Below are 9,925 nucleotides of genomic sequence, written 5' to 3' on the forward strand. Positions count from 1 at the left end.
CTACTTCCTACTATGGATGCTGGTACCTTTGGAATTCATCCATCCTACATTCAGTTGGTTGAGAGGAATCTTTTCAAGGGAGTAGCTGGTGACGATCCGGGCAAGCATATGAAGTTGTTCACTGATTAATGCTCCGCCATTCCTTTAGTTGCTAGGGTGACACAAGATAAGGTTAAGGAAATTCTTTTTCCTTTTTCCTTGACTGATGATTCCCTAGCATTAGCTTTTTACAGAAGGTACTTTCCACCACAACACACCAACACATAAGAGGCCAAATCACTACTTTTACACAATTGGCCACTGAAGATTTGAATGAAGCTTGGATTAGGTTCAAGAAGCTAGTTCGCTCTGTACCTCATCATGGCTTCCAACAATGGTTCCTTTGCAACTAATTTTACAATGGGTTGTATGACGATCAACGAGCCATATTGGATGTTGCGGCTAAAGGGAGATTTCAGAAAAATATTGAAGACAATATGGAATGGCATCTTATTGAAGATATGGCCATTCATGTAGCTGAGTATGGGAATCCCAGAGGAGGTAGGCGAGTGAGTGAAAGAAATGGTAAATCCCTTGTAGCTAAAGTAGAAGTTCTTAAGGCTAGGTGTGACGAGTCTGAGAGTCCGCCAATTATGGGTGATCAAGAGCATGTCCATGCTATGATTGAACAAGAGGTGTTTTGTGGTAGATGTGATACGGAAGGACATGAGCCTATTAGTTGTATGGAAGAAGTAGAGCGAGTCCATGCTTACCAACAATATAGGCAAGGGATTCCGTTCTCTAAACTCTATGAAGATTTAGCCACACCAAGTATCTCTAGTCCTACTAATTCGACGCCGCAGCAAGATAATTCTTCTACAAATTCAAAGATTGCGGAGTTGAAATCCTTGGTGCTATCTTTGGCACTTCAACTTCAGAAAAATGCGGAAAACAATGAGAATTCCATAGAGAAGTTGAAAGACCAATTCACACAATTTGCATCCGCAAATTGATCACCTTCTTGCGACCTGATTAATGTAATTAATCTCCGAAGCGGTCTTACTTATGACGGACCAATAATGCCGGAAAATGCCGATTTACCTGTTGATGGAAATCCGGAAACTGTTTTGGAAGAGCAAATTGATGAAGACACTGCTTAACCCCGTCAAAGTGCTCGATCGAGTGATTCTGGTACTCGATCGAGCAGTTCTCCCTCTAAAAGTTCTCGATCGAGCAGTGTTGAAATTGATGGTCTCGATCGAGCATGTCATTCTCCTTGATCGACCCAATCCCACGAGAAAAGTGTTCGATCGAGTAGTAAATGTACTTTATCGAGCACATGCAATAGCGAAGACGTTGTTTTGAAGTCTAAACACGCTGATAGATCATCTTCCTCTGCGGAGATGCCAAGTTTAGACAAAGGTAAAGAGAAAGTCGCAGACCCGCTTACTGTTACCAGAATTCCTTATCCGGGACGTCTGAAAAATGGTATGGTTGAGCGACAGTTCGGTAAGTTTATGGAAGTGGTCAAGAACCTTCAGGTAACCGTCCCTTTTACTGAAATAATTACCCAGGTACCTTCTTATGCGAAATTTATGAAAGATATTTTGACGCACAAGAGAGAGCTTAGTGAATTTGAGACTGTTGCCTTCATGGAAGAGTCTAGCAATTTAATTCTTAATAAAGCTCTGCCTAAGTTGAAAGTCCCGGGTAGTTTTTTTATTACCTGTGTAATAGGAAATGAAATGATAGAAAATGCTCTTTCTGATTTAGGAGCCAATGTCAGTGTCATGCCTTACTCTGTTTGCAAGAAACTTAATATGGGTCACCTTAAAATGACTAATATCACCCTCCAGATGACTGATAGATCAGTTAGACGACCCTTAGACATCCTAGAAGATGTGCCTGTCAAGGTAGGAAAGTTCTTTATCCCAGTAGATTTTATTGTCTTAGACATAGCTGAAGATGCCGAGACCCCAATTATATTGGGAAGACCGTTCTTGTGTACATCTGGGGCTATTATAGATGTCAAACAAGGGCGTTTGACTCTTGCGGTGGGGGGTGACGCTATCATTTTCAGTTTGCCTGGTACACTTGCTAGACCAATGATAGAAGATACTTGTTATTCAGTTGATATCTGATACCCGTCGTTGTGAGTACCAAAGATAAAATTTATAATTCCTATTAAGACTAACCTAGGCTAGTGGCAACAGGGTCGAACCACAAGGAGGCATATGTAAATTCTAGTTGATTTATATTTAGTCTAGGGTAACAATTGTGGGGGTTGAGTTGAGAAGAACTATAGCTAAGAGCAAATAAAGATAATAAACTAAAAAAGACGGTTTAACAGATAAAGAAAGGGGTACTAGGATGATCGGTTCATTATAGCTTCGGCGGCAGCAAACTAAGCCGGTCTGAGTCAACACAGGTGAGGCGGGAAATAAAGAGGTCCTCTCGGTCCACTCTTAACAAATAGCATCTCTCGATCTCGCTATTGGTCCCTAATATCACTAATACTAACTTTCGTTCTGAAAAGTGACTAATGGTCTAAACTATACCTATCTTTCGATCTTAGCACAGTTTAGTCGATTCAATTGATGGTCTAATAACTTCCCCTATCTTTCGATCTATTGGGTCAGTCACAAAAGGGTATCTAACTGGTCGCATGCATTCGATTCGTTAAATACAACAATTAAAATCAATTAAAACGAAAGGTAACCTCACGAGGTCAGTCGATCGACCGGGTAAGGTGGTCGATCGACCAACACGCGGGTCAGGCCATGTCTAATCTAATGCCGCCTATGCAACAATTCCCCTACATCCTAGCACAAACTAACTAGCTACTCATACTAACGATGATAACGACAATGAAATTAACGAAATAGATAGAATAATTCATGCTTAAAACGAATGAACAAACAATTAACAAGCGGTACTAAGATGGTTTCGGGAATCTAACTATCAATTCTATGCTAAAAACGAAATAGAAGTAAATTGAAATAGGGCAGAGTAATACCAAGGTTGCAGAGGAATGATTAAGAACAAGAACAAAATTACGATGCTCACAATATTCCAAACCCTAATTAGTAAACTAAAACTCAATGTAATTTCGATAATAAAGCTTGATGAAAACTAGGTATTTTCGATTCGTTATATAGAAAGTAACGTAACTTCTTATTCCCAAAACCTAAACTTCACGGGCTTCAAGATTCACGGTCTTTTAATTCACGCCTGGAAGAGCAATCGTCGATCGACCGATAGGACTAGTCGATCGACCGCTTGGCGATGAATGTAGCTTCAGAACCCGAGGGTTGGTCGATCGATCAATGGACTGGTCGATCGACTACTTGAATCGCTACTTGACTTCTTAAAACTCGTGGATTTGTCTTTTGGGCCTTGAAATGCGCACTAAGCTTGTTCCTTAAGTGATTCCTTTACGTCATTTGCAATGCAGATTACTCGGGGACGGATTTGGCTTGATTTCCCGTTGAATTCTTCACATTTCTGCAATAATGTACAAAATACGGAAGTAGACGGAAATAGGGAGAAATGTAGCATAAACTACAAGAATGAGCTCTGAAATGCGTGTAAAATGGGATGTAAAACATCATATAAATGACACGCATCAAACTTCCCCAAACCAAACCCTTGCTTGTCCCCAAGCAAGAACTAGACTCGATCTAATGACCTAATGGAACGAGTTCAATCTCAGAGCGAAATGCAAACTGTTAAGCCTAAACCGAATTTAATGCACAACCAACAATCAACTAGCAAATGAATCATGCAAACGAGTTATGAAGCCGTCAAAAACTGCTGAACCGCCAACTGCAGAGACTTATCAAATTGGACTCTCACGGATCGCTCAAACCACTCAATAAGTACAGGTGATTATATGTAAGATAGAAAGTATTAATTTTGTAGTGACTCTCACCTAACTACGACCTATGAAGACATGCCAAAGAATGAAATATGAAAGAAATCTCTATGACCGTACATATGCATTCCAACCAAACAGATGACCAATGACACATGCCGAGGTATATATGGGATATGTGAGGTATGGGTAAGAAGAGGCAAAACATTTCATGGTAAAGTGGAGGTACAGGTGATCAAGCTAGTACCAAAACGGAACCAAGTGGCAACATCCAACTTCTTGCTCATAATCAAACGAAACAGTGCTATAGCAAGCACAAAACTCACAATCTCCAAACTAACAAATCAATAAACTCCCCATAGGATATAAATGAAACATGGGAGCAAAAATCGCCAAAAGTTAAGGATTAAATTATGCGAATTGACTTCTTCCTCGAATCTCAGTCGATCGACCAAAAGGGGCAGTCGATCGACTGCTATGAACAGTGCAGAACCTCTTTTTCTTTCTTTTTCGAATCATTTTTTCATTTTTTTTTTCTTTTGTTTCTTTCTTTCCTTTTTTTCATTTTCCAATCATCATCTCAACAGAGCAAATGCCACCAAAAACGAGTAACAATCCCAAGAACACAGACTACTAGCTTGACAAAGGTAGGCTAAATGTAGGATGTAGTAAACGGGACAAAAAGGCTATTTTTGGCAGTGTGAAGCTTATGGGTAAAATGAGAAAAGGAAACCTCTACCACATGTGTCAACAAACCACAAACCGAATGCATACAGGTATTAAGTAGATCAAATTCATATTTATGCAAATTAAGAAAACATGTCTCATAAGGAGTACTACTCACATTCCTAAATAAACCGGTCATAGATGTCACCATTATAGGCTCTAAATCTCGAATGTATGATGTAGCTTGCCAATTTTCTAAGTCAAATCTCAAGTTCAAGAAGAATGTAACGAAACTCGTAGATATGCATTTACGATTCTACTAATAACATGTTAATCTAGCAAGGCTCAGGCAAAACAGGTGCAAATGCAAAATCATCATAGAAATACTACCGTTCCGACTCAACCTATATGCTAAAATAAACGTGCATTTTATGGGAATTTTTGAAATTTTCTCAAGTTTTTTTTTTTGGGATTTTGTATATATAAGAGAAATGAAATAAACAATGCAAAACAAGATTAAACGTGAATGCAAACAAATGATATGCGACGCAAAACCCTTCCCCAAACCAAATCACACAATGTCCCCATTGTGCAAAATCATGTAATGAAGAAAAGAGAAATGGGAATTTGCGGGAAATAAATAAATATGACACAAAGGAAAGATATGGAACTCACAAGACTTTAAGCGCAGCAAAAGGAAACCTCCCCAAACCAGCGTGAGCTAGGAGGTTTCGATGAGCTAGCAAAGCTACTAACAAGAGTGCCCGAAAGACGAAAAATACCACGCATAAGACTGAGAAAACAATTTTGAAGCGGTAAAATTGTGCGTAAATGAGAGAACAGAAGAAATAAGTAATATGACGGAAGGTAAAGCGGAGTAGAAAACTCCCTTAGGTCCGCATATCGACCAAACACAGCAGGGGAGAGGTCGTGAATAAGTAAAGACCTCGGGTCGATCGACCACTTAACACCGTCGATCGACCACTGGTATACATGAACAAAGTGTCGCCGGAACTGCGGATCGGTCGATCGACTCACGGAACCAGTCGATCGACTGAAAGCACTGCTGCAACCTCATATTTCTTCGTAATTGCTCAATGATTTGAGCTAATAAGCTCTAAATACCTGCAAGTACACAATAATACGCGCCCAAAGTTGCGCAAAACCCAGAATAAAGTCTAAAGTACTTAAGAATCCTAAACAAGCGAAATAAAATGCGAAGTTTTCGCGCACACAAAAAAGCAATAAAAAATTGTTTTAACAAAAGCAAATAAAATGAAGTTTATAACGAGCTCGATCAACTAATAGTTGATCAAGAAGGACCACGGTATGGCCCACTGCGTCGGCTTCTGGCTACTAGAGGTAGCCTCAATGGTGCTCAGTTTATCGGCTGCACCCTTCTCAGCTTCAACAGTCGGAGAGCTCAACGGATCAACTTCGTCATTGATATACGATTAATTCACTCCTAATTCCCTCTTTCTTTTATGCATACCGACTCATATCGAGTCGGTTTCGGGTGTTTTTCCTTGCATTTTGTGCCCAATGCCCGTACTTGTCACCTTGTGCTTCCTTTTGTAGGAAATGATCCAAGTATAGAGAAATTGGGGCAAGAAAGGCACCCCATTGCCTTTACATGAAGAAGAGGTGAAGAAATGGTGAAGAGTGTGTTTTGCCGGCAGACCGGCAGCCGGTCTGGCCACCGGCAAAACACACCCCAGAGGATCACTGAAGTTTTTGAAGAAAAGTTGAAGACTGTGTTTTGCCGGCAGGCCGGCAACCGGCCCACCGGTAAAACACAGCAAGTGGAATTAATTGGAGATTTTGGTGAAAAACAAGCTTGACCTCGCTGCCGGTAGGAGCACCGGCAGCCGGTCAACCGGCATTTCACACATCAACAAAGAAGAAGAAGTCCTGAAGAGTGTGTTTTGCCGGCAGGCCGGCAGCCGGCCCACCGGCAAAACACGGATGCCAGATATTTTAATTCATTGCACGGTTTTGCCGGTTGGACCACCGGCAGCCGGTCCACCGGCAAAACGCAGCAGCAGCGGATTTTGGGCTTTTCTCCTTTTTCTTCCTCTTTTCTTCCTAATCTTGTACAAGCCTATAAATACCCCCTCTTAAACCCTTTTGTACACACAACCCTAGATCCAGAATAATTACCCTTTCAAGCTTAAAACTTTGTTAATCTCTTTGTTAATCTTTCCTTAATTAGAGAAATTCTTCAATCAATTAGTGATTGAATTTGGGTTTGTAAGAAGATTGAAGGATTTCCTTCTTTATTATTTCTATCCAAATTCCTCTTTCACTATTTTGTTGGTATTAATTCTCTCCCTAGTTTCATTTGTTTACATCTTGTTCTTCTTTTATGTTTGTTTGATTGTTTATGTTAAAATTGTTGTTGTTGTTTGTTTGTTGTTGTTATTTCCATCATTGTTCATCTTTTCATTGTTCATCTTTCCTTTGTTTCTCTTTCATTTGTTCATCCTTGGGTAGTTGTCCTCAAAGACTTAATATTTGAGTTGATTTGGTTAAAGATTGTGTCTTTTAGTTTAATCAACCTTGTTATTAGATTAAATCATCTTTCCTTACAACTATTGTTGGATTGTTGCATGTTTAGTAGTAAATTTCATCTTCCCACCATGTTTGTGACCAAAGTTTCCATCTTTATTGTCTATTTTGCAATTAGGACCATGATTAGTGAGTAGTCTCCCACTAGGGCTCGGTTTGACCCAACATGAGTAATTTCACTAATTGAATTTCATAAAGGCTAATTATTTGGGGAAATTGGTGAGGGTAGGTTAGAGGATTGACTTTGTTTATGGGTTGACTTTTGGGTAGTGTCGATTTACGACCCTTGACCACCAACGAGAGTTGGTTAGGTTGTGATTTGGATACCCGAGATTTGACCCTATTGTTGACCTTGGTTGAGACCGAAAGGGAGAACCGGGGTAGGACACCTCTAATCTAGCGTTTGAAATCGACCCTCGAGAGAGGGAGTGGGATGACCCGGGAATTGATGGGGCTTAATGACCTTAGCAAATAACCGGACTACCTTGGGAAAATGCATGTTTTTGGGGTAGTTGGGTATTGGGTTAAGGATTCCGACCTTCGAACCCGAGAGGGGGTTGGTGGGTAGTACTAGTGTCCTATTTCGAACCCGAGAGGGGGTCTTAGGCGAATTAGAGTCGTCACCTCCTCACCTAACTACCCTTGTGATTAGCCAAGAGATTTGATTGTGTGGAATTACGAATTGTTTGGGAAGAACCGAGTCTTAGGTTTTTAAATCATTTGAATTACATCCATTTAGTTTATCTTGCTTTTTCTCCTATTTTCTTTATTTAGTTGTTTTACCTTGTTGTTGGTAGTTCTAGTATAACCTTCTCCCGTTATTGTCGACTTAGCTAAACCATAGAGTTAAAACGATTAGTAGTCTTCCTTGCTCCTTGTGGGATCGACCCTTAATAGTGTACAACGATAAAATCGTGCACTTGCGAGGTATAGCTTGATACCATCAAGTTTTTGGCACCGATTCTTGGGAGTTCGACTAGATATTAATTGTTTTCGTTCTTGTTTAGACTAAGTCTTTTGTTACTAATCCCTCTCTTGAGTGTGTAGGACTTTTTGCATGGTTAGGAGAGCTCGAAGAGGTCAACCAATACGCCCGATTGACCACGAGATCGAAGCAACCGCGAGAAGACTAAATTCACTCCGTAGAAGAGGGCTTATAGAAACACCGGTTCCTCAAGAAAATCCAGTAATTGAGAACCTTCAAGAAGAACCACGGGTCTTTGAAGCTTTCGAAAATCCTTTTGCAACACCGGAAACGGAAGTAACAATGGCCGCGGTTCCTATGAGAGATAACTTGGCTCCGAAAAAGGTGGTGAATCCGAGTATTGTGAAGCCACCTATTCAAGCCAACAATTTTGATGTGAAAGCCACCTTGCTACAACTTGTCCAAGGGAATCAATTCGGAGGGGGAGCCACCGAAAACCCCAACGAGCATCTCAACGAGTTCTTGGATAGTTGTGACATGTTCAAGGCCAATGGAGTCACGGAAGATGCCGTACGCCTTAGGCTTTTCCCTTACTCTTTGAGGGGAAGTGCCAAGGAATGGCTTAAAAGTTGTGAACCCGACTCTCTTCGGACTTGGGACGATGTCTCTAAGGCTTTTCTCAACAAGTATTTCCCACCCCAACGAACCGCAAGAATCAAGAGTGAGCTCCAAGGGTTCACCCAACAAGAAGATGAGACCCTTTATGAAGCATGGGAGAGGTACAAGGGCCTCCAAAGGCTATGTCCTCACCACGGTATTGGGGATGATGAGCTCATCAACAATTTCTATGAAGGGTTAAACAATGAGATGAAGATGAACCTTGATTCCGGCTCGGGGAAGGGAGCTTTGGATAAGATAGACCACAAGACGGCGAAAGAGCTTATTGAAGAAATGGCTTCTCGTACCTTTCATTGGAACAATGATAGGCACAAGAGGAAGGGGAAGTCAACGGTCGAATCGGCCAACAATGTGGAAGTGAAAGAGATGATAGAAGAGCTTAAGCAACAAGTTGCCTTGATGAGCTCAAGCAAAACATCTAGCAATTCTTCTATGAGGAACCAAGTCTATAGTTGTGAGCTTTGTGGAGACCAAGGACACCCACCCAATGAGTGTCCTTTGGTGGTTGGAGATGGCAATTGTATGGAGCAAGTGAACGGGATATGGGAGTCTAGTCCGGCCAAGCAAGCATTTAACAACAACCAATATCACCCCGGATTGAGAGCCCACCCAAACTTCTCCTATGGCTCTCAAAATGTCCAAAACCCAACCTTCCAACAAAAGTCACAACAACCAAACTTCCAAACTCAAAAACAAAACACCACATTTAATCAAGGTCCACCGGGTTTCCAAGGAAGAACTTTCCAACCTAGACAACAATTTCAATCACTTAACCCACCAACCACCCAACCATTCCAACAAACCACCCAACCTTTCCAACAAAATTTCCAACCATTCCAACAACCCACCCAACCAAAGTCAAACATGGAACAAATGATGACTCATCAAACACAATTCATCAACCATACCACCCAAAAACAAGAAGAGACAACCACATCCATCAACCAACTTAGAACCCAAATGCAAGCCTCTCAACGAATGACGGACAACCAAATCTCCCAATTGGCTACCCAAATGAGCCAACTACAAGCCTCCCAAGGTAAATTCCCGGGTAAAACCGAGGAAAATCCGAAAACCATGAATGCTATTCACTTGAGGAGTGGTAGAGATTTGGAAGACCGGGAATTTGTCAAGAAAAGGAAGAGTAGTAGACCGGGTAATGTCATTGAACCTCAAATTGTGGTTGAACCTCCTAAGGTAATTGAAGAAAAGGAGGGAAAAGATGAGCTTGTGGA

General features: G+C 41.1%; 1 protein-coding gene and 1 non-coding gene across 2 annotated transcripts; one reads left to right on the forward strand and one right to left on the reverse strand.

Moving 5' to 3' along the window:
- The first annotated feature begins 1,814 nt into the window (after positions 1 to 1,814).
- Positions 1,815 to 2,120, forward strand: LOC141590079 (uncharacterized). Its single transcript, XM_074410691.1, has one exon. It carries the CDS (start codon positions 1,815 to 1,817, stop codon positions 2,118 to 2,120), a length of 306 nt encoding a protein of 101 aa, XP_074266792.1.
- Positions 2,121 to 8,723: 6,603 nt separating this feature from the next.
- Positions 8,724 to 8,830, reverse strand: LOC141593707 (small nucleolar RNA R71). Its single transcript, XR_012521776.1, has one exon. It is a non-coding gene; the product is annotated as a small nucleolar RNA R71 (small nucleolar RNA).
- Between the last annotated feature and the right edge of the window lie 1,095 nt (positions 8,831 to 9,925).

Source organism: Silene latifolia, chromosome 7, assembly GCF_048544455.1.
Source record: "Silene latifolia isolate original U9 population chromosome 7, ASM4854445v1, whole genome shotgun sequence".
NCBI classification, from domain to species: domain Eukaryota; kingdom Viridiplantae; phylum Streptophyta; class Magnoliopsida; order Caryophyllales; family Caryophyllaceae; genus Silene; species Silene latifolia.